Source organism: Xiphophorus maculatus, chromosome 3 (assembly GCF_002775205.1).
Source record: "Xiphophorus maculatus strain JP 163 A chromosome 3, X_maculatus-5.0-male, whole genome shotgun sequence".
In the NCBI taxonomy this organism is placed as follows: domain Eukaryota; kingdom Metazoa; phylum Chordata; class Actinopteri; order Cyprinodontiformes; family Poeciliidae; genus Xiphophorus; species Xiphophorus maculatus.
In genome coordinates this window covers 29,189,324-29,213,723 of record NC_036445.1, presented here as the reverse complement: position 1 = coordinate 29,213,723, position 24,400 = coordinate 29,189,324, and the positions used below count along the sequence as shown (strand labels likewise).

Genomic DNA, 24,400 nt, shown 5'->3' with positions numbered 1-24,400 from the left:
ATAGCAAAGAAGGAAAGGGAGTTCTTTTGAAAATAATAATAAAAAAAAGTTGCAAAATAGCCCTGACCAATATTTCATTTCATAAAGCCTAGATCAGGAATAGCAATTCCTTTGCCAAAACAAGGAGTCAAACAGTCAGGGTTGGCCTCCACATTTGCCCTTTCACAACCTCATTGAGATTACACAACAGCGCCTGATTTTCTCCTCACTCACCCATGGCATTCCCCTTCCTATGTGCCATCAAAGTGAGTGTGCCTGAGATTTGAACTGAGGGCTTGGAATATTTGAGTCAAAGATTTCACACACAGAGCTGCCTGCGTGCTTGCCCACCACTTACTAACTTGCGAGAGTGGGTTGTAACTAAACTCTAAAAACAGGAAAATTTGGGGATTTTTTCCCCAGGTTTTTGGAGATGGAGCCCTAAAAGGACAAAAAAAAATTCGGAAGGAATTCCGGTGGTTTTGATGCAGCAATTGATCAAAACACCACAAACTGTAATATTTGGAGAGGGAAATGTATGATTACATATTAAGTGTTGAGTTGGAAGTGATTTCCCTGTTAATGGACATGCAATAAAAGCATTAAGGAAACCTGAACATGAGTAAGGGTGTTCCCCCTGTGGAAGTAATGTGGAATATTATTTAGAGAAAAATGTGAACTGTTAGTCACATAGAAAAGGGACTTTTCAGTTTGCATTATGTAACTTCTCACAAGTAAAAAAGAAGGGAAAAAAAGGCAGAAGATCACCCCAGACTATAAATAGATTTACAATATTCCACTACTTAACCAGAAGATATGACTCAAAGCTAAAGAAGTCCCCATTTCAGCCCTGAGAAGACAGAATCCTCTGCAAAAAGGAAATATAACTGCAGATTTTAAGTGTTGTCAGATTGCAAAATTGATATAAAATGTATCTTTCGGAAAGAAGACAGTTCCAGCTACAATATCCTCACAGAAACATCGAGTGACTCTCACTCATTCTCACTTTCTACCAGGTGCAGAGGCACGTATCTAACCCTAACCCCTGTGAGCTGAAGCTGAGCAGGGAAATAAATCTCATGATTTAGAGAGATGAACTGATGCCATAGGCGCACAAACCTGCAGGAGACCTCCCTTCAGGTCCAGAAGCAGCTTAGGGGGGCCGGGCTCTGGTCCAGGGCTGCCGCTGTGCCGGCACCACCGAGCTTCCAGGGAGCTGCTGCAGGAAAACGGCCCCAGGAACACGTGGCCCCGGTCCCGCAGTCCCGTTTTCACCAGCGCGTCTTTCACCGTCAACAGCACAGACGCAGACTCGACTGGGTCTGAAAATGCAACACAAAGATTTAATGAAATCTGTTACCAGTAGGTTGCTCTGTTTTATTCTTTCAAAAATTAGAGAAATGTTGGTCATTCTTTGAAAGTCTTATGGTTATTATAAGACTCTATTTACTTATCAGAGAATAGACACAGAGTGCTAATTTTAGTAATACTAATCGTGCTAATCATGCTGAAATCATAGTAAAGTCTTGCGTGGAGAGATGTATAGCACAAACTGCTGTCTCACCACCTGCTTCTGTATAGTCATAACAAATAAATAAATGTTTAACAAACATATCTGTAAAAAATCTGTTATATGTTTTTTCTTTCCAGATATTAAAATGAATGCAGCCATTTATTTTGAAGGATTTTGTACATTCCATTTTGAGATGTGCAGAAATGACATGCCGTTCTTTTTAGTTGGATTTAATTTGTTCAGATACCTTGGGGACACAGCTGTGTTACATTTTTCAGAAATTCTTTTTTTAATTTTCCCATAAATATTTAGCTGATTTTCAAGTCCAGAATGTTGAAAAGTAGTACTTTATTGTATTCTGAAGTTCCTATAGAAAATACTGATCTATCCAACACCAGTGTCTGCATATCAGAACTCCCAAGAATCGGAGATTGTAAATTGGCCACAAATTGGCCATCTAGTAGGAAAACATCTGTTAAACCCGAATGAGCCGACCTCTGGAGAAAGGTTGCTTCTTACACTGATATAAACATGACATGGATAAACCTCACTGTTTTCAGTAACGAGTGGCTTTGCTGGGCTTAGGGTTCACTTGGGGTAAGAGGAGGATAAATAGGGCCTGAGAAAGAATGGAAGGGAATATGGAGGAGCTGAGGAAGGAGTTGATAAATGACAAGATCAACAGATACAGACGAAGATGATGGGAAAAAGTGCGAGAGTCAAAACTAAAGGGTTCGAGAAAGCAGTGATGGATGACATGATGAAATGACACACAGGAATACTCTGATCTTTCCAGGCTTTGTGGATTGACTCAGAACATCTTATTAAACATGAGAGTGCACTAACGCAACAGGAGTGATGCAGTCAAAGAGGGCCTTGCTTGTATAAAACAATCTGGGGGAAATATTACACTGGGATGACTCATCTCTCTCAGGAAAAACATTGTTGATACAAGCTGGCAGTTTACCTGTTAATAACTCCTGGTGATACAGCACAGACAGAGTTGTTGGATTACTTATAGGACTTTGGACATTGGGCTTATTTTCATGGGCAGGATTTATTAGACAGCCCAAGGGAACTCCCAAAGGGACTTTAATCGAGACTCTCTAACAAATGTATATATGAGCGAGTTTAGGTTAAATGAAGGCGTACATCAGCACACAAACACAGAAAACTACATCCAAATGGCTGCGTACTGTACATGCAGATGTAAAAACAAACGGACTTCACACCCAGGTGAACAAGTGGAAACACATATTCACACGTGTATATTCTCCCTCGCGCAGGGAATGAGCAGCAAACCAGCTTCTCCTGTCTCACTGTGCGTCATTTACAGCTCAGTTGACCGCAGCATCCTGGTGCGAAAGCCAGCAGCAGCAGCCAGCATGCTCCATAATCAACCAAGCTGGGAGTGGTTTTAATGGGGGGAATCCCTTTCTTACTGGCTTTATTCTTCTGTCCAAGTCAAATAACAGTCCGAGGCAAGTTTCTCCATCCTCCCTGTATCTGTTTTTCCTCTCTATGACCAAACTGCCACCCTGGCTTTGCCCTCAAAGATGTGACAGCCAAAGGACATTACTGCTAGAGTTTGAAGGTGTTGAGTGAATGTAAAGATGTTCAACAAAAACGGACGGACAAATCGCTGAACTATTAGAGAGAAGGTGCCATCTTTGGGCTTGTTACTGTATATATTAATTTCTCAATTTAACTAGCTGGGTTTGGCAGTATGAAGCATACGTAAAGGTTGCAGGTTCATCTGACAAAGCCACCGCGCAAACAGATTAACTCACACTAATAGGAATTTAAGGGTGTTTGCACTCCTGACAGTCTGGGCATCAAAATTGCAACATTTGCTACATTTTTAGTTGGTGTAATTTATTTTCACACTGCACTGTGTCAAACTCCCCAAACTCTTTGAGCAACCTGTTTACCTCTATGCCTGTGGTGGCACTACACCAAGAACCACAACACGAAAAACTGAAGAAGACACTGAGTGTAACTTCCTCTTTCACAAAATGCAAAAAAAATGGATTGGTGTTTTTAGAGGTTGTAGAATCTCTCTTTTGTCATTGATAAAGGACCACAAGCTATTTCTCCCACTAGCTCTAGTGGCGTGAGCCTATGTTTTGGTCATAGTTACCCAGAATGACCTACACTATAGTTTGCCTCCAGCTTTTTGTGCGGTATTTATCCACTTGGCATTCGCATGTGCATTCTGAGCTCACTATAACAGACTGAACCAAGACCTAGACTTGTAGGGCAACCAGAGTAAGACTTTTTGGTGCACATTCACACCTCCCCAAACCAACTGGACTTTCTATATAAACGAACCAGAGTTAGATTAAAGCGGACTAAACAGGGCCGGTGTGAACACATACAAAGACTCCCCAGTTGACCTTCACTCTAATATGAATGTTTTGGTCTTTAAGATGAAGTTGGTGTATCCCGTAAAATCTAAACACAGCCATGCCTTGCAGTGAAGCATTTTGAAAAACCCTTTACAAACTACTGGTAAAACACCGCATAGACAAAAGAAAAAGCAAAGGTAAGAAATACATTTGAGGGGAAAATCATGTTGCTAAAGAGAGGAAGAAAAATGAAGTCCAACAACATTTTAAAGCATCTTCTCCTCAGAGACATTATAGAGTAGGAAGTACAAGGGGGTTGTACTCAGGAGCTGGTTGAATGCCTTATAGGCAAGAAGCAGGGATTAAGTTACTTTCTCATTTTTAGTTTTTTATTTCACCTTACTACATAGTTCATAGATCCATCTTCTTCTATGGCAGGACTTATTCCATCCACTGCATGTACTCGGACTGAGTAAACTTCCCTGTCTGGCTGCAGTCAAGGCCTGTCTCCTATATAAAATATGTGTTGTATTACAAAGACATCTGATATTGTGAAACTCAGTAGGATTTCTTGCTACTTCTTTGGGAAACCTATGTATATATTTTAAATTCATAAAAACTACACCTGCGCGACTAATGCAATAACTTGTCGGTAATCAAGTGTACATGCACATATCCCCTGCAGGCTGACGCTGTGAATAAAACAGAGGGGAAACCTTCTGGGTGGTGGGAAAAAGGGTGGATGGAAATCATCCTAAAGTGAAATCCATCTATGGCAAACACCCGGGTAAGATGAGATAGGATTGGAGACTGATTTACCGTGTCGGTTTCTCCCTGGCAGCCGTTATCTGACCACTGCCTGGCTGATTTATACCCCACCGTGTACTGGTATCAATTAGTAGAAACCTAAAGGAGTCATTACATAACTAGCAGAGGCCCCTCAAGACCTTCTGGGATGCTAAGAGTAATGGCAGTAATATACTGTCATTCACCACAGAAATACACTATTCACTCACCACAAGACCACTATAGGACACTAGAGGAAACTGGTTTTGTCGAAGAGGACACTGTCAGCCAAAATGGCACAGCGCAGGAAGCCGTGTGTCATCCAGCCAATTACAAATACAGAGCTGATGATTGGTGATGAGCAACATATGGGTTTCATGACATAAGCCACGCATGACCTAGATAACAGATATGAGTCTTTAAGTCTGAATCTAAGACCAGAATAATAGAATTTCAGGCTGCATAAACTACAGGTTAGGATTTATCTATTTGTTCCCCTTTGTTTATCACAAATGATATAACAATGATAGCTGTATACAAGACGTTTCCACAGTTCAAGCATGATGATACTGAGCAAATATCAAAAAATATCTCTGGCATTTTCTATATTTTTGTGTTTATACTGAACTTAATAAGAAATATGTCTGTTCAGTATAGATCTGACTGTGTAATACAGAACAAGGTGCAAGCAAGAGTTTCCTAGAGCATGAAAGAAAAAAGGAAAAGAGAGAATTTATTGATGTTTTTATGTACATATGCTTATTTGATTTAATAGCTAAGCTGCATGTTTGATCACCTGTCAGTGTTTGTTTAGAATGAGGTCATTAGTCGGTTATCTGTTTAGTTATAATGAAGAATAAAACTTATGGCTAAACTGGACTGTAGTTAAGTAGTTGTAGCTATTGTTTTAGTACAAATTCAACAATTTATTCTTATGAAGAAAGTGGGAGTCCTAAAAGTTAGGCTGGATATAAGTAAAGCAAGTCATTATTACTTAGTTCAATAATCTTGAAGAAAAGAAATAGTCAGATTTAATATGCAATAAAAGCTTAGAACAACATTATGGTCATAAGCGTTATAAACACCGTCATGTTACATCCTCATTTGTAAGTAGCTTTGGATAAAAGCCTCTGCCAAATGCATAAACATAAAGCTCTGTGAACCTAATCCAAACTCACGTCTCCAGCTGCAACACACACTTCATTGTTCAATTGCTTAATCAGCAAATTAGCCAATCAAATGGCAGCAACTCAACACATCTGATAGGCATAGCTAGGACTGCATGGTGAAGTTCAAACCAAGCATCAGACCGAGGCTCCAATAAGAGAGAAAATATACAGTGAGCTTTAGTTGTGTGGATCAAAATGCCTTGATGTGCAATGGTGCTTTGAGAACAAGTAGTTGCCCTCAGATGATTTACCTTCTCTAGATGATTAGGACCAATACATCAACTAAAGCCTGAGAGAATGTTCCTTTCAGCAAAGCAATCATATGATCATAATTTCAAAAAGTGGTTTGGGAAATAAAAAAAAAAAAATCAGATGACATACATATTAAGTGTCTTCTGTGCCATTCACAAAAAGAAGATTTAAAATGACCAACAGGGGGTCCACAGAAGCAAATAACTAAGGAAAAAGTTTTGCACACGTGTGTTTCCCCAATACCATGCACCAACATCAGTTGGCTTGTGTGTATGTGTGTGTTTTAAAGGAAGTCAGGGGCACGGTAAGAAAGAGAGCTGAGAGATTAGGGAGGGTCCCGTTTCATGGACATCTGTTCTCCCTCTTTTGCCCACCCTCCTCCTCTCTTCTGTTGAACTATAAATGCCCCCCTACCTTAGGGAGTGGTGAGCCACGGATGGAGCTAGGAATGCAGGGCTTCCACTTGCTTTTCATTAACACAGGATCTGGTAACACACCTCACTGTCAACCTAATCCCCGCTCTCTCCATCTTGTCCCCTGGCTGAAGGGCTGCTAGCCCAGGTACAGAGCCCCAGATGTTTCACGGGAGGCGAGGGGGTTGGGGGGATTGCTGATGAAGCCAGGTTGGAATGGGGTGATTGAAACGACAGAAACAGAGAGACTCTGCGTACTGATCACATAGAGTGGTATTCTGTTTCAATGTCCATCCTGTATTACAGCAAATCTCATGTTGTCGTTCATCCAGCCCTCTCTCTTTTCTATCCTCCAGCTTCTTTTATCCTGAGTTATGTCCCTCAGTAGCTCATCTATTCTATTTTCAGACAACCTTTCTCATCATCCAATTCGTTCATTAAACCTTTTATTTTCACCAATTACTTATAAAACACCCTTTGAATTATTGTTGCATCACTTCCTTTTGATTTGTCTGTTTTTTTGTTTGGCCTTAAACAAAAACATAACCCTGATACCTGTTCAATATCTGGCCCATTAGTCTGACTTTGGCATTAAAGACCAGCAGAGAAACAACAGCAGAAGCAGTCGTGGTATTCCATTCTTCTGTCCAACATCTCGTGTACAGCCCCTCTCAGGGGGGTACTTCCAGCTGACTTATTACGCCAGCTCAAAGGCTCAACCTTAGTGAACAGAATCCTGACCTTTATCTCTGGAAAGAAAAACCCAGGTATAATTTTTTTTCTTTTCTTTTTTTTTCTTTTAGGAACAGAGTAGAATGAGTGGTGAGTGATGGAGTTGGTGCAGTTGAGGCTAAAAGTCAGCAGATACATCTATTGTCACCAGAGATCAGGCTGTGTAATTGGAGACAGTTTGTCTTCTTTGATGCCAGTAAATCTGGAACCATTATTTGTCGAAGCCCTCACGGGAACTAAGCTATATATTTGTCAGATATCTACAGTGGCTCAGAAATTAATTCTTACTAGGGCTGGGACTTTAACTCACTTGTTTCAATTAGTTAATTACATAGATTTTAATGCAACTACTCTAGTTTTTTTCTTTTTTTTCCGTGCCGAGCCGGAACATTTGTATTAATACGTTTCAAAGTAGCTCCATGAATACTCAGGAATTTTTGAAACACTAGACAGTTGAATGAGTATAACAGCACTTTGCACAAATTGGACAGTTAATTGACTTAAAAACAGATTGAATGCAAATGTCTTTGTTAATGAGCTCATATGTCTATTTATTCAATAATTTAGCTGCAAAAAGGATTTTTCATTTCAGAATGTTGATTATTTTGTTGATACGTGTTAATTTATTAGTTACAGGCCCTGCAATTAACTCAATTCAAAATGCTAATTCAGTCCAACCACTAATTGGAATATTTTTTTTTATAATGAAACCCTAATTTACAGTACAAAAGAGCTTTTTCCATGATTTGGGTGTTCTCTACCAAATCTGCACACACAACAGTTGGATTTATACTGATATTACAGCTAAACTATATTTACCAATTAGGAGACTTCTGAAGGCACTCCGTTGTAATGTATCTAATTATGGGCTATCAGAGTAAAATGGGGTTGGCATGGAAATGAATGCCAAACATTTTGAGATTTTTACTTGTAAAAAAAAAATTTGAAAAGAATATTTTCCCTTCTGCCTCACAACAATGGCATACATTGTTTTGGTTTATTACACACACTTCAAATAAAAGACAAACTTTGAGCTTGTAATGTGACAAAATGTGAAAGGGAATAGAAGCTATTTGCACCTTTGGTCTGTGGCTACTACAACGGATACACTGACACTGCCGACGACCTGTTTCATTTTAGATACAAAGATGGAAGACACAAAACGACATGACACCAGTCACCCCTCAATCTTGATGTGGTTCAATCTACATGCTTAAGGTGAATAGAGTGCTGTAAGAAAAGCAAGAATTGTTTAGTCTTAGCCCTAGTTTGTAAGGGACCATGTGGCTTCTGGGTAAGTTAGACATATTATCCAGAAGTCAGAAAGTCACTTAATCTTTCGTTTTAGCTGTAACAACCAGGACGTTAAACGAGAGCCAGGGGAATGATGCTAGTGATGGTAATAAACATGGTTTCTGGGTAACGTGGAAAATCTTTAGCAGAAGTGACTCCTTTTATATTGCAGGGATGGAAACAAACAATATACATAAAAATATAGTTCATTCTGTCTCCACTCTCCACAAATCAAAGCACTTTGAAAAGTACTACTGGAGCAAAAGAGAGCAAAAGCCGTAAACCGATTAAATTTACATCAGAGGAGATGATTTCATGCTGCTTTCATGTCAGCAGAGTAGTGTCTATAATGCTTTTCACTGCTCGGAATAAAAACAATTCAAACCCAACTGTATTTTCTTTTTTTTTTACCATCACCATTTTAAAAACAGATGACAGCTGAAAGGCTGGTGGAAATCAGAACGGCTCAGCAGCACCGGCTATTGTGTCACTGTGCAGTTATGCAGATTTGAGTAAACAAACTGCAAATTGTTTGAGGTTTTAATTAACATTTTTGACAATCATTTTATCTGGAGTAACCCTATATTAACAACATCTGTAAAACAGATGCAGGCTCTTAAAAGAGCCCTGCTCCAGCTCTGTCCTTGAACCCCTAGGAAAAAAACCCCCCAAAAAAACCCAGAGATGTTTTGCTCAGCAGCACTGAGGTATAAAGCATCTTCTTGCAAAAATGATGAGGCAGACTGTTTCTTGTTATCTACTACATGTAGCATGTCGGCTCGGTATTCCTCCTTTTATGCTTCTATTTCTACGTACTGTTCAATTTGAAAGACATGCCAAGAAATGAGAAATCCTTGGTGATTTGCTGCAGCAAGCAGCCTCACACCCGGCGGCGACTGCGAAACTGGATGCTTTTTCATTTACGTTAGCATTAAGTTCTGATTGTCATAATGGAAACACGGTGATGCCTTCTGGATAGCAGCGCTGATGAAGCCAGAGGTTCGTCCCAACACAAAACAAACATCTTCCTCTCACACACGCCGACATTAATGCACGGAAAGCTCTCTCTGAGATCCTAACACACCCCACACCAATGTAATCAAATCCACACAGTCCACCAACAAGCTGAGATCCAACACTAACACAAATATCTCACGTTACAGTTTACAGACGAACCTTGTTTTTGGCTGAGGATGGCTTTGGCAAGAACATGTTTTTAAAAAAAACAACAAAAAAACAAAACAAAACAAAAAAAAACACGAATATTCCAGAAAATACTGAAAGCATTACTGGAGATTGCTTTCTGATCTTTTTTTCTGAGTCAAGGACAGAACGTCGAATCTTCCCAGCAGGATTAAACATCAAACATTCTTTAGAAAACAAAAATAACAAGAGGAAAGTTTGAACTCATGCTACTCTGCTGATTAACAAAGATTCACAAGAGACAACTCTCAACTAAACGCAGACAGACATATTAGAAACTAATGGCTTTTTGCTTGAGAGGTTGTATACAGCTGTGTGCTATCAAACCCTGTGTGAGGGAGGATGCTTTAAGGGCCTGGAAGGGTTCCTGTTGGCTCCGAAACATAATCTGCTTACTAGATGAGTGACACAACACTAAAACGGTACATGCATAGGCTTAGTTTAATGCATTACTGAGCGCGCTACTCGGAAATGATCGACTCTGACGTATGAGGTGAGGTTGTTTTCCAGTGCTCCCCGTTTCAAGACTATTACTGAAGCAGTTTATTCAGACAGAATAAAGCAGATCCCACCAAAGAGGTTAGATCAGGGGTGTCCAAACTTATTGCACTGTGGGTCAAAATCACCAAGCTGAAAACACTCAGAGAGCCACAGTGTTTATTTTATAGTAGATCTTTCATTTAATTTTAAACATGCAATAGTTCCAAGAAACAAAGTAGAAAAGAACAATTTCTTATAGATCCTGAAAACAGTCCTTCATAAAACAAAGGTGTACAAGTTTAGAACTTTTCTCGCTTTCTTTTCTGTTGGTTTGGAAAATGTTTTCATTCTAATCTAATCAAGAACTTTCCTTCGATATCCTTCGATGTGTTTAGGATCATTTCAGGACTGGCTGGTTTGTTGACTAATTATATATGTCACAATCAAGTAGCTAGTTACCCAAGTTGTTATAAAAATGCTACATACATCAAATATAACTTAAAAAAATTTGATTTTGTAATTTAACGCCTTGAAATTGGGTCTCTGCCTCTTTAAGAAACACTTTTTCTCTTGCCTTCAGGAAGTCATCACAACATGGCTCCTCTAGTTCTAGCTGTCATTCTAGTGTTAAGCCTTTACATTTTTTGTTTACCAGTGTTTCACTGAGCAATAGCTCCATAATGAGCTCAGCAGATATGCAGTTCCACCAGGTGTTTGCTAATTGCTGCTGGCTAGTCTGAAGGAGCTGAGTGGGCGAGTGCAGGGGAGGGCTACTCTGTGAAGCAGAAGCTTGGAAATTGCAGCTCAGAGGAGGAGCTTCGTCCTTGAAGGTGGGGCTAGGTCCACCCAGGTGTTTTGCCTGGGAGGACTCCCACGGCCTAATGGTTGCCGTGGGAGATTAAAGGATTTCTCAAACGTGCATGAACAACACTTTGGGCAGCCCTGAGTTACACAGTTCCATTTTTAATAATGTTAAAACCAGGAGTTACTTTAGGCTTTGTTGCTTTGACTGAAAAAGCGATAAAACATGTTTTTTACTTACCGTCTATCCGAGGCCCTGACTTCATCGTGAGACAAGACGTCATAGCCGACACAGATACCGTAACGCTGGGCTTCATTGGACAGGCCTCTGTCTCCATGACTACGACAATTTGTGCTGTGTGCACTGAGACTTTGTGGAAGGTCAGAGATGTGGCTGGGCTAGCTCTACCCAGGGCTGATGCTTCGTGGTGTGGGTCTAATCGGGGGGGAAAGGCTCGCTGTGCTGACTTTTTTGGAGATGAGTGAGGAGTGGAGAAGGCAGACGGTGTTTTGCTGGAGCTTTCCCATGTGTAGTTTGGCAGGACCTTCTGCAGGTAGGCTTTGGCCTGCTCCATTTTCATCAGAGTGGGACTGATTTTCAGGGGACGACACAGCTCCACGTTTAGCTCCGCTGAAAAGAAACGGGGAAAAAAACAAAGCAGGCTTAGAGAAAAGGAAATCCTGTAAAACAAAATTAAATTGAAATAGCATTGCAAATAAACTTCTTTTTTTTTTCCAAGGACAGCTTCTGATCAGACACTATTCAGAGAAGCCCATTTGTGTTCAACCTGATTTGTGTTCATGATGTGCTGCTGAGTCCTGAAAAAAAATCCCACCAGGAAGCACAGAGAGCGAAGCTTTTGGGAAGGTAATAAAAAGATGTTCTCTCAGTAATAAACAAATCTCTTGTGCTCTTTCAATTTGGGAAAAAAAGGGACTTTTTTTTTTTTTTTACCACATATAAACATCTCCTGAAATAGACCAGGAGACTATTGAAGTTTCAAATGACTTGCAAACAATCTAATGATAAGCCATTTGACTGTTGTGTGTGTGTGTGTGTGTAAAAGCAGTTCCCTTTAAAGTTTGTAAAAGTAGGAACAGAAATAGCATAAATCCACTATTGGCGGGGGGCCTTGCTGTTTACAACCTTGCCTTCAAATTTGGAAAAGCCACAATAAACTGGTCACAATCCATCTGGGGGGTTTAAGACAAGGCAGGCTTCATGAGTGTCTCTCTGAACAGATCTAAAGCTATCTAACCCATGGGAAGTCTTGTAAAACAAACTTTGAGCTCTTCTCTTCTCCGATCACAAAGTCTGCATGCAATGAGTTGGCATGCTGAGCTGAGCCCAGCACGTACACACGCAGAGTTCCTGGCTGCCTCACTGTAACATCCTAACGTGGCAGCGCCGAACGGCAGGAGAAAATATCTTCTTCCTGCCTTCTACGTAAATCAGACGCTGCTCTATCGTTCACTTCGCCCTCAAAAACACTTGACTGGAATTTACGGAGGCGCAGGAATTAACCCGATGCCGCTTTGCACCACTTCCATTAGCATGTTTTTCCACTTGGTTATGATGATGGGAGAGGGGAAGTGGACGAAAGCAAGCGCAGCTGTTTTTGTTGCTCTCGTCAAAGGAACCGGCGTTTAAGCAGTTTTGAGGGGTTTAAACCTTCTGTCCGACTCCAACCCAGGGAAGGTGCACACTGGAGCACAGCCAAAGGTGCCACACATACTGACACACACAAGCACACACACACTTCACTTACGCACACGAAAAGAGAAGAAAAACTGAAATCCATCTAATTTATTTCAGTGGAAGTGGTGAAAGGATGGCTGCCAAAAGCGAGTGAATTCATATTTGGTGGAATCTGCAGGGCAAAGTCCTGCACATGACCACTTTTACTAGAAATAATATTGCAATGCTTTTGTTTTTTTTGTAAAGTGCCTTGAGATGACATTTGTTGTGAAGTGGCTCCATATTTGTAAATTGTATTGAAACATTTCCAGCGGTGAAATTAACTGTTTATGTGCAGCTTTATAGGTTCCTCTGCTCACCTTCCTCTCCTCCTCTGTCCTGCTTTTATGCCTTTTTTCATATTCTGGTTCTTTTCTAGTCCAGTTTTTTTTAATCTCTTACTTTTCCTTGAGCAGCCACCTAATCAACTCCCTCTAACCACATAAATATGTCTCTGATCACCCAGTCAGGGCCAGAGCAGCCTTGACTCACTATACATTGAGGCCTGCTTCTGATTATTGGTTGCCCTCCTTTCCCAAGTTCCTTTCTGCCCCACCTTAAAAAAAAGCACCCGACTGCCCCAACCCCAGGCTGCTTAAGGGTGATGGTAAGTGATTTATTGCCTGTTTGACCCATCTGAAATTCACCTGAGAGCAGAGTGACTGCACCACTCTACATTGTTTTTAAATATATGTTTTATTAATTTTATACTTTATACCAAATAAAAATTCATAGAAGATAATTCAAGTTGGAATGATGTTTATATTCTGTATATTGAAAATACCCACATATACAGTATATCTCGGTACAGCTTTACCTCTGCCACCACTAAGAGGTGAGAACTTTAGTAGCAGTAAGAAGTGACTTATACTGACTTCCAACATAACATAACCCAATATTTCAGGCTTGAGACTCTGAACAGAGAAACACAGACTGAAGATAGAAAGATGTGTTGGTGTTCACATATCTTTAAAGACAACCCTTTAATTTGAACAAGCTGTAGGGAATCATACACTGGCCCTTCTCAGTTGTCAGCATCTATTACTGCTGAAGAAAGTAGAACTTCAGGGTCTGACAGAAACATAAACACACAAGCATACACCTCTGCAAAAAGGGGTGTGTGTGTGTGTGTGTGGGGGGGGGGGGGTGGGGGTGTGGGGGGGGGGGGGGGGGGGGGGGGTTGAATATATGACTGTAAACCAGGTGCCTGTGTCTTTTTGGCAGGGTCATCTCCAAAAGTCCCCACTGTGAGCCTGGAGTTGAGTTATTTGTGTGTTCTTTTACGCTCGCTCCTTTGACAGCAGAAAACCTGAGTCAGAAACAAGTTGCAATGTGTCCAATAACACTGGGGCCCATGTGTGGAGGGCATAGGTGCATGTCTATGTTTGGCAATGGGGAATAATATTTGGAGTGGTATGTGCTGAATACCACAGTTAAAAGAAAGCGCCAAAGCCCATAAGGCCAATGACACACAACTCAGATGAAATCTGACTCACATTAAAGAAGTTCTGGATGGCATGGGGGGGGCAAATGCTTGCATATACAGTAACTTACAGGATTATCATGAACTACTTGTTGGGAAGCAGAGACACACCAGAGTGATGGCTCCAATTTGTTCTAGCTAATCTATCAGCTGCTCTGTGTTCATAGAGAGATGGCTAACCTTTGGCCTCCTAGGGGGGAGTGGTTACCTCCAGGAGTCACACACTAGCTGTGTTTCCATTACAAACGTGGGCAAAACTTTGTCTATATTCTGCTAATGTCGAATAAACACTATTTACCAATTGCAGAGTTTCCATTCCAAACACAATTAAAATCACAGGTGGATACGTTTATTCACTCGATGAGTCATTAAAAAACATGCTCTGCCATCAGCCTCCTACAACTTCTTGTCATCGTCTTCTTTGTGGTTTGTGCCAGTGCGCAACGTCTGGTTGATCACGTGACCCGTGTGATGTGAAAAACGTGTTGCCATTAGAGTTTTACAAAATAATCCAATTTCGATAAGACCAAAAAAAAAAACATCTCATCCTTGCGACAAAACGTATTGTACAAAAAAACTGTTATTTTTCTTTTAATTGGCGTGTTTCCAATTAAGCTAATTTATTTTCGAAATGTCAAATTGCTAAACTATTTTTTGGACAGGAAAGCAGATGCTGACCTGTCCAAAGGCCTGAGGTGAAGAAGATGACAAAAACAAAATACACAGCACATCTGTGCTGATCAATCATTAAACTCCTGCTTCTGTTAGAAAAGAAAATACTGAGAAAGCATTTTACCTCAATCAACCTCAATCAACATAATGCACATATTTGGTGGTAAATTCTGTAACTGCCCGTCTTGCGTGTATTTGTACGAGCTGTGTTTATGGGAGTGTTGGGGTGTGCCTGTGTGTGTTTGATGAGCGGCTGCTGAGTGACGGTCGGAGCTAAAACACCATCCAGTTTACAGTACACATGTTACAAGTGTTTCCCACTCAGCATCCTTGGAAAGGGCGCTTTGATTGGTCCTTCAGAATAAATGCTGCTGAAATTGAGAGCATATTGCTGTAAACACACACTAAGACGTGGCCTCATGGCGGTCTGCTCTCTGTATGCGCCTGGTTGGAATAAATCAAATGTGAAGCATTGTCGAATTAAAGTAGCGCTGCCAAGCATGATAAATACACATCACATAACACACACAGATATTTGCAAAGGAAGAGGACAGATGAAGGAAAAGCTGATGGCACGTTTTCCTCCTAACAACGTCCTTCACATCTTTTCCGTTTATTCTCTCAATTTGTTGCCTAAATCTTTAAATTAGCTTCTTCCAACAACCAATCCCCTGAAGCCCTTTACCACTGATCCCTGATTCGTGGCGCTTAGCTTTCTTCTGCCTGAAAGTCGGGAATCAATGGTTTCTTTAAAGAGCAACAACAAAGAGTTAATGGTTTCCACAGCTTTATCTAGTCCTTCCTTTGTTCCATCATCCTTGAAGAGGGTAAGTATCTCCTCCAGAGAGTCATCTGACTAAACAACATACAGTTGAGAATGTGTATGTGGATGTGTGCTTGCATGACTAAGTGGCTGAGGGGATGAAGGAGAACCAGTAGCATATGTGGTCAATTTTAGGTATTTCCACCAGAGCCTGACCTGCGGCAACCTCACTGGAGAGCCTGGATCCTGTCTGAGGCTTTTGGGACCGCCTTGTTAGTCTGTGTGTGTGCTCGCTGAATAAATATGACTGACTATCTTCTAAACGGTACCACTAAGACAGGTCAAACACCTGGAAGATTTTTTTTTCACATGTTTTATTTTACGCATTACCCAGAAAATGAGCAAGGAGTCTTACACATGAAGATTTCATCTGGTGTTCTAAACTATCACTTCTGTATTTGCTGATACATACAGTGAGTTTGCAGCAGTATTTCTGCCCCTTTGCACACACAACAAAATGGTGGAAGTGAAAAGAGAGAGATCCACAGTTGTTAAACTTTTGCACGTTTACAACTCTGAAAAGTGTGGTGTGCATTTCTATGCAACTCCAATGAGTCAATGTTTTGCAGAACCACCTTTCACTCTTTCACTGCACATCTAAACTTTTACATTTTCTCCACGGACATTTACCTGAATCTAGGTCTGGCCTTTGACTGGTCCTTTTTAACATAAATGTGCTTTGATTTGTCATTTAATGGTAGGTTTTAGGCTATGGATTAATATTCGCCTCAATCCCAAATCTTCTGCAGCCTCAATTCTGAGCAGTGTCGCTGTCCTGCTGATGACAAGTACATGAAAAGTACATTTTTGTTTCTTAGGTATATGCTCTCCTTTCCCAGCTTCGGGGCTGTGACTGTTTCTGTTTTAGGAAGGCTGACTGAACAGGCCTGTGGGAGATGTTGTGTACCTAACCCAGGATTAAACTTCTCTACAAGCTGTCTGCTCTGTTCCCTGGTCTTCATGATGATGTTTATTCACTAACGTTCTCTAAAAATCTGAGGCCTTGACATAGCAGTCATATTCAAAAATTAGAGTATGCATTACAATGAATCAAATTTGTCATTAAAAGTACTTTTAGGAAATTTACAACCAAGTGTTAGACATACTTTCCATTAAGGCTACATTTCTATATTACAATGTTTTTTTTATTGGCCTGACGTAATTTTAAATTTTAAATGTCATGTTTTCATTACATGTAAGCAGAAAATGATCATAATTGACAGAAATAAAGGCCTTCAAACATTCATCTGTGTGTAGTCAATGTATATAGTGTGTGATAAAGTTCCTGAAATAAATGGACTTGCCAATAAAAATCTGACTTATTGAACGGGTCTGTGTATTGAGATTTAATTACATACAGGTGGATTTACTAGTTAACTGACTTCAGTTGGGATTTTTCCAGAACTGTATCAGCTTCTCCTGATGTGTCATGTACAAAAAACTTGCAGAAATTCTGATGTACTTTATTCAATAAGGCAAAGTTGGATTTGTAGTTTGGCTGCTCATGTCATCTGGCGCATTGACATTTGGACCGTACTGTATGTTCGCTCAGCCCTGTTGAGAGATGCATGTTGTGTGATTTCAGGTGGACAGAAACAGCTTAAGAATCTGACTTGACAAAAGGAGCGGAGACATGCGGAAGAGCTATTAAACAAATGCTGTATTAAAACCATCATCTGTAACACCTGGAGTTCACCCTGGAGCCTATTCCTGTAAATACGCTCAGTATCTGTCAATGATTGCATGAATGTGGAGGAAGGACAGTCTATATGTCAAGCGTTGTCTGTAGTTACCGTGACAGTGTGTAAGTATTTGCAACATCTGGCCAGGGCTCAGCAAGCTGAAGGATGACCTGCGCCTACACACTCTCTCCAAGAAACCCTCGCAGGGATGAAAAGGGTGAGACTCCAAAAACCCACTCGCACGTTTATTCACTGCAGTTGTATTTGGGCAGGATGTCAAACACACCCTAAGGTCAATGGGCTTTGCTAAAATCTGCTCATATGGATATCATATCAGCCTAAAAATAGCAAGTCAAAGTATATGGAAGGCGTATTTGACACATGCAAACATCCACATTTGGCGCACAGGAACTAGTAGCCTGTGGATCAACGTGAAAAGCACATCCTGGATTTCCTGTGACCAAAGATGCTCAGTGTTATTTAGACAACTTGATATACACAAACTTCCAGACAGTCATGCTTCTTGACAAGAGTCATTCTAATCCCTGTTGGGTTGGCCTTTGATTCTGGAACTTGGTGTATCAATCTTTGATCCCATTTAACTTGGAATTGAAAGGTTCTGTGGGCAAGTCGATGCTTTTGGCTCTTTGAAATGTGGGTTTGTAGGGCACATGGCCTTCAAATATTCCATGTTATTTATTTTAACTCTCTGTAGTGTTTATGATGCGATGTACCAGAGTATGGTTTATATACATCTGCTGCACAGCTTTTCAGCTTTTTCCTTAAAAAAGGATGAAGTGTGAAGTTGGTGCAGTGTGTTGGCAGGAATGTACAGAAGGTAAAAATGTGTGAGACCCTCACCTGGTCCGTTGAGGAAATCTTTGATCTGAAAGCAGAGCAGAGGAGGAGGCACACCTGTTTTACTGTCAACCTCTGCAGCCACCGTCTGCACCCAGCAGACGTTGTAGTCCAGGGTCTCTGGGAGAGTTTTTCCTGGGTCTGGACAACAAAAGACAGACCAAAAAAAACCCTTTTGGATATGGAAAAAAAATCTTTTTTGAGGTGGAGGTCATGTTCAGTTTGATTAGAACTTGCAAGGAAGTGGCAGGTCAGATTCTTAAAGAGGCATTCGCTTTTTCCAATCATTATATTTAAATCATTCAAGGTAAAATTTACAACATTCTCCAATATGAATGCTTTTTCTGAGTTGAGACAGATTCAATGTTACCTACTTAAATAGCAGAAAGACCTCAACTTAATTTAACTAAATTGCTTTGTTTTGAGCTTCCAGTCTGTCTGACAAAGAACATGCTGCATTTAGAAATGCTCCCAATCTTTTGGAAATGTCACATTGTTGCATTTCCATTCACCTTAAAGTCGCACAAATTGGAAAATAATTTCTCTGTATGGAAACACCAATTTTGAAGAAATATGTTTTTTGATAACATTTTTTTGTATTTCGAGGAGGAATTATTTTGGGCTCTACCAAAGTTAGTGTATTTCGCAAAACTGCAATGGAAAGACTTTTTTCGCATCAACAACCGGATGTTACTACTGACAGAAAACATGAAGAAGACGACAGGAAGTGGTAGGAAGATGATGGCGCGGCATGTTTTTTAATGACTTATTGGGGGAACAAACGTGCAAATTTTCATTGCAATTTTTTTTTTTTGACACTAGAAAATATCTACAAAGTTTTGCACACATTTGTAATGGAAATACAGCTAGATAAACATTTACTTTCTCTAGGGAATACACAAAGACACTATAATTAATGCTAACTACACAAATACCTAATACAAGGGACTGCAACCAGTTTAAGTAGTAAATTCTGCAAATTCTTTGTTCTGACATATTTTTTTATCTAACATGAAATAATTATGTTTTCCAATATGACAGATCTTTGAAAAAAATCTGAATATGTAGGTCAAAGCTTTACAAAGCAAAGTTCTAATTGGTGCATTTTGACATGATTGTGAGAAAACTCGCTCACCTTGGCACTTGTAGTCAGAAGGTACTCCTCTCAACGCCACGTCAAAAACAGACAGCTCCATCTTTTGCTTTCGATGGTGGCAGCTAAGCAGAACGGAAGGCTGCATAAGCTGCACGTACAACAGGGGTTCCAACACCTGATCCCCTGTCCCTCGTCTCCCTGGCTGCCTCACTATGGTAACACCCAGGGCTTGGCGAGCCGAGGAACGGGTTGGAGTGGGTAGACCGTCAAGTGAGAGCAAGCTTCCTTTTATGAGTGGAGAAGGTGGCTGAGAGGTGTTGCTGTTCAGGATGTCATCTGCAGTCAGCCCAGCCAGTGAACCCTGGGCAGCTGGGGTTTGATCAGGGGTTGGTGAAGGCGAGACCGGTGGGGAGTCCGATATGATCTCAGGATGATTAAGGATGCTCTTTCCCACCTAAACATCACAGAGAATGATTAAATACTGGTACTCTGTGCTTATGACAGTTTACAAGCTAATTAATCTTCTTTTCTCGTTACCTTATCCTCAGGTTCCTTCTTCTCTGGTGTGCTTGGTGTATCAACCAATGTAGTGAGAGCCTTTGGGGTACTCGAACAAGCGTAGGTCATAACAGATAGCTTACTGGCAGTGAGAAAGATGTCAAAAGGGATGAAAGTGAGGTTCTTAGTGATGGTGGACTTGCGAGAAGGCCTCGCAATGCAGTGATGGCTGGTCCCACTTTGCTGCTCTATTTGGACGATGCGAATGCGGGTACTGTCACTGCCAAAGCCACTGTCCTGTCCCGTCCCACTGTGGCGTGATGAAGAGTCCCCACTGCCTAAAGGATCTGGATGGACTCCCTTTTGCTCTTGTCTCCTTACCTGTACAAAGAAAGGCAATATTAGGATGCGCGGGGGGGGGGGGGGGGTTGTGGACTCTGACGTCTCAGGTAGTGAAGAGGTAGTGAAGAGGTGGCCATCTTTCAAGACGTAGACTGACTTTTAGCTTTAGGAAATAAGTGGCGATAGTGACTCACCATCTACAGTTAGTGTACAAGTAAAGAAATCTTTGTGGCATAAGTGAGCATAAGGATCCCAGATATGAAGGTGTGTTCCTTAAGCTTATCATCCTGAAGTATCTACATTTGACTCTAATTTTCTGAAGTGGGAAAGAAAGTAGACAATCATAGTAGATCTAGACAATCATACAAACTACAACATAAGCCTCTATCACGCCTGGACTGTGCACAATAACTTCAAACTTTTTAAAGATACAGTTGAGGCATTTCTTGCATTTGTGTAAACAAAAAAAGGGGTTTTCTTAGTTCTTAGCAGAAATAGATGTAAAATCTCATCTGGCTCTGTTCTACTGCAACCGATAGTTGCTCAGCATTTCATCTCATGAATTGAATGCATCGCCGCACACTTCATAGCAGATATGAGTTTCCACGGTAATCCGTCTTGCTGTGTAAGCCAGGTACTCCTTTCCTTTCAGTCAATGTCAGTTTGTCTAGACTCACACCTCTTGTGACCCTTGTTTGGATAAAATGTGTAAAAGCTGATGGAAACATTGAGAATTTCTACATTTGTTTCTTATGTGGGTTCATGAAGACAAATACCAAATACCCACAGTCAAAGAAACCAAAGAAGAAGTGCAGGGTACAGCCACAGACGTATTCAAGGCATGCCCTGGGACTTTTTCTGTGGTCAAAAATCATTTTGTACTTTTTGCAATACTCAAAATGTCTTCAAAAAAATGGGACACACTGCCATTATATTAAATTGTTTTGTGAAGTGACTGTGGTATTGCCTTTGAAGCAGTTCAGATTTTATGCTCGACTCTAGTTAACTGTTGTCAGGAGGGTTCCTGCCATTGTGGCAATAAAAAGCTTTCAGTGACAGATGATATAAATCAAAAGCGTGGGGCTTTCTGGGTTTCGGGCGACAAAGAAAATGCTACCAAGGAATGTCATCTTAAAACTATGAAGATCTCTCAAGTTGAAATGATGAAACAGGAAGGAGAAAAAAAAAGACTGAACTCAGTGCAGATTTCCAAATTAACTGAAATGTGTAAAATAGGTCTTAAGGAAACAAAAAAAAAGGTTTTTAAAATGGAAACCTGTAATAAATTGTAGACACCATGACAAAAGAATACACAAAAATGATCATTTTTAGTACCAGTGAATCATTTAAACTTCCCCTCTGCAGCTGCATTGTTGTAAGGAAAACACAAAATAAATAACTTGGGCCTATTAATCATTATTTTCAACATTGACACAACCTTTGTGAGGCCAATCCCCATGTTCCCTTAATCACGATAATGGATCCCACGTCACTTTCAATTAACTACTGCTGTCTTTGAAGCGCGATTTTGATAAATTGCAAATTACAGAACGCAGACCAAAGGTGTGTCCCGTTCTATTCCACCCTCATCTACTCCTCCGTCCTGCATATGGTTACTATTACAGCATATATTCTCAGCTGGCCCTTCTTTTCCTGCATATCACTCCCTCCCTCACTCCCTCCCACTCAATGAGAATTTTAAATGTATATTATTGCTGTGGCAGAGATAGTGTTTCAAGACCTCCAGGCAAATATTAAACCAACTGGCAGCACATTAGACAGAATACTTGACTTATTAGATATTTCCTATTCAAAACAGTGTCATCAAAGGCTAAGAACAAGAGCAATATAAAACGCAGCAGCATGCCTGCCTGGATGTCTGCTCTGCTCAACCACGCTCATGTGTCGGACTTACATAGGACTGGCCACGCCAGATCCATCTCCTTTCGCTTGCCATAATCAGGACAGGATGTGTGCACTTCTTTTCTGCACAAATGTAAGATTTTCCAAGCTACGGGGAGGGGGAACGGCAGGCAGAAAAAGGCCCGGACCTTTCGCCATGTGTGCTTTGTTAGGTGAGTGAAACATTGTATTGAGGTAAGGAAGGAGTTGAGAAGACATTCGGCGAAGGCAAAACATCCACTCTAAGAAAACGTCTCGCGTCGGAAAGGACAAATAAGCCGCACAGCGTCAGGGAAAAAAGAGCAGAAGTCAGCTGAAAAGGCAAGATGGTCTGGAAGTTTCTGTGTCGTTTTCCCAAGCTCAAGCTGCTCACATGCATTTACAATTAGAACAAATACCCCATCTTTTTTTATAACCACCACCACCACCAAGAAATTGCCCCCTAAGCAAATTCTTGGTCTAAATTTAGCTTGAAAGTAGAAAGAAGGCTTCAGGGGAACACAAACAGGAGCACAGAGACAATGAGAAAATATGCCACAGCACGCCGTATTCAGCTAGTATAAGTACACACAAGCAAGTAGTCCAATCACATACCTTCATAGGATTTATTCTAAACTTGGCCGAACACTTAGCAGCACATACCTTGCTTTTTATGTTACTCGGTCTTTCAAAAAGAAAAGGTACTGTAAAGCTCTATAACATTAACCCTACGCCAATTTATTCATTTAAAGAAGGCAATAAATTTAGAATGCAAACATTGGCCGAATCCATGGGCCGGATCCCAGCTGAACTATTACTTATACTGTTGTATAATAGCTGTACTGAAACACTATTTCCAGAACCCAATGTAATCTTTCTCTGGACCTAGTTGATCATTGTTATGACCCCTCCTGACCCAAACATACTGACACACACACACACATACAAAAAAAAAAACCTAAGCCAATCATGAGATCATTCCCTCAGAGTCTCTAGGCAGGACTTTCTGGAAAATGGAGGATAATCCCCAAAGTGTGAAACCACGAGTCTCCCGAGTGCCAATCACATCAGAGTGCATCTGTATGACTTCTGACCCCATTTCTGTCAGTGTAACTGAGAACAGCTTGACTGGAAGATGGCTAATACTCGGAAGCAAATGTCACATCATCCAAATGCCAGCCGTTTACAGTGTTGGCAGGCCAGTCAAATATGACAACATGACTTTTACGTTTGAAAAACCACATATGTGATTGATTGTTTCCAGAAGAATATTAAAAAAAAGGGTTGCAATTTGGGTTCAAAGATCAGGGAACATGGAAAATTGGATGTTTTAGCACAGTAAGGAAGCCATGATGGTCACAAGAAAATAACAAAATGAATACACTCAACTGAGAAACTAGACTATAACTCTCGCCCTAATAGTAGCTTCAACAGCCAGATAGTCTCACTGCTGTCTGAAACAAGTCACAGATACACACAGAAATAAACTTATGACAAAGGAAAAGGTTGATGGAATATTATTTAGAGGTGACAACAGGACTAATTTTGGTAGAGAATAGAGAATATAGCACTAAATGGCAGATATGGATGTATTCAAGTAGGTTTAAAGAAAATTTTTCACACTTAACATTTGAGAATGCTGACACTGTGATTGAATGAGATTTTCAGAGTGGTCAAAGAATCTGAAAGATAGTGCTGCTGTAATATGATATTACAGCAGCCAATATCAATATTAGATATTAATATTGCTGTTATGAGTGCTAACCAATATTGACTGATATTGTAAATATTTCACTACCCCTTTTAAATCTTGAAATAAATGTCCTTACAGCTGACTTCATAATTGCTTCTCTGCTTCAGTTAAGCTCCCCACAATCCTGCGATGCATCACCATCACTGATACATTTCAACAAGATGGAAAAAAATCAGTTGTTAATATCAGCCAAATTTTATTTATCAGACTGATATATATAAAATATTGACGATGTTAGAGTAGAAATGGAAGCTATTATAACCCCTCCCCCCATGTTTTCTATGATGGCCTCCATTTTATTTGGGATGCTAATAGAGACAGCCAGACGGATTAATGCTCATTTTGCTCCTGTATCATTTTAAGCTTTGTAGTTTTGGTCATGTAGTACCAAACGTTTTCAGATTTTAAAAAGAAATGGGACTATATGAGGGCGCAGTAATCAATAATGACAAATGATAATTCTGTAAATTCTAGTTATTAAAGTGAACTGGTGTCAGCAGGCCACAGTTTTAAAAACTGAACTAGTTCTCATGAATGTCTTGCGGACCAGTAGTTAAGAATGTTCCCATGTAACTCCAGCAGAATTGCCATTGAAAATTGTAGGA

The 24,400-nt window shown here is 40.5% G+C and overlaps 1 protein-coding gene across 2 annotated transcripts in view; it reads right to left on the bottom strand.

Annotated features, from left to right (window-relative positions):
- Nucleotides 1-24,400, bottom strand: part of vps13b (vacuolar protein sorting 13 homolog B) — a 301,790-nt gene that overhangs the window by 77,580 nt on the left and 199,810 nt on the right. For both annotated transcript variants that reach the window (XM_023331569.1, XM_023331568.1), the window contains exons 35-39: nt 19,859-20,200; nt 19,361-19,775; nt 18,229-18,366; nt 11,211-11,600; nt 1,099-1,301 (exon numbers count right to left, since the gene is read on the bottom strand). In XM_023331569.1, the coding sequence (XP_023187337.1) occupies nt 1,099-1,301; nt 11,211-11,600; nt 18,229-18,366; nt 19,361-19,775; nt 19,859-20,200 (1,488 nt within the window). The remainder of the gene's footprint in view (nt 1-1,098; nt 1,302-11,210; nt 11,601-18,228; nt 18,367-19,360; nt 19,776-19,858; nt 20,201-24,400) is intronic.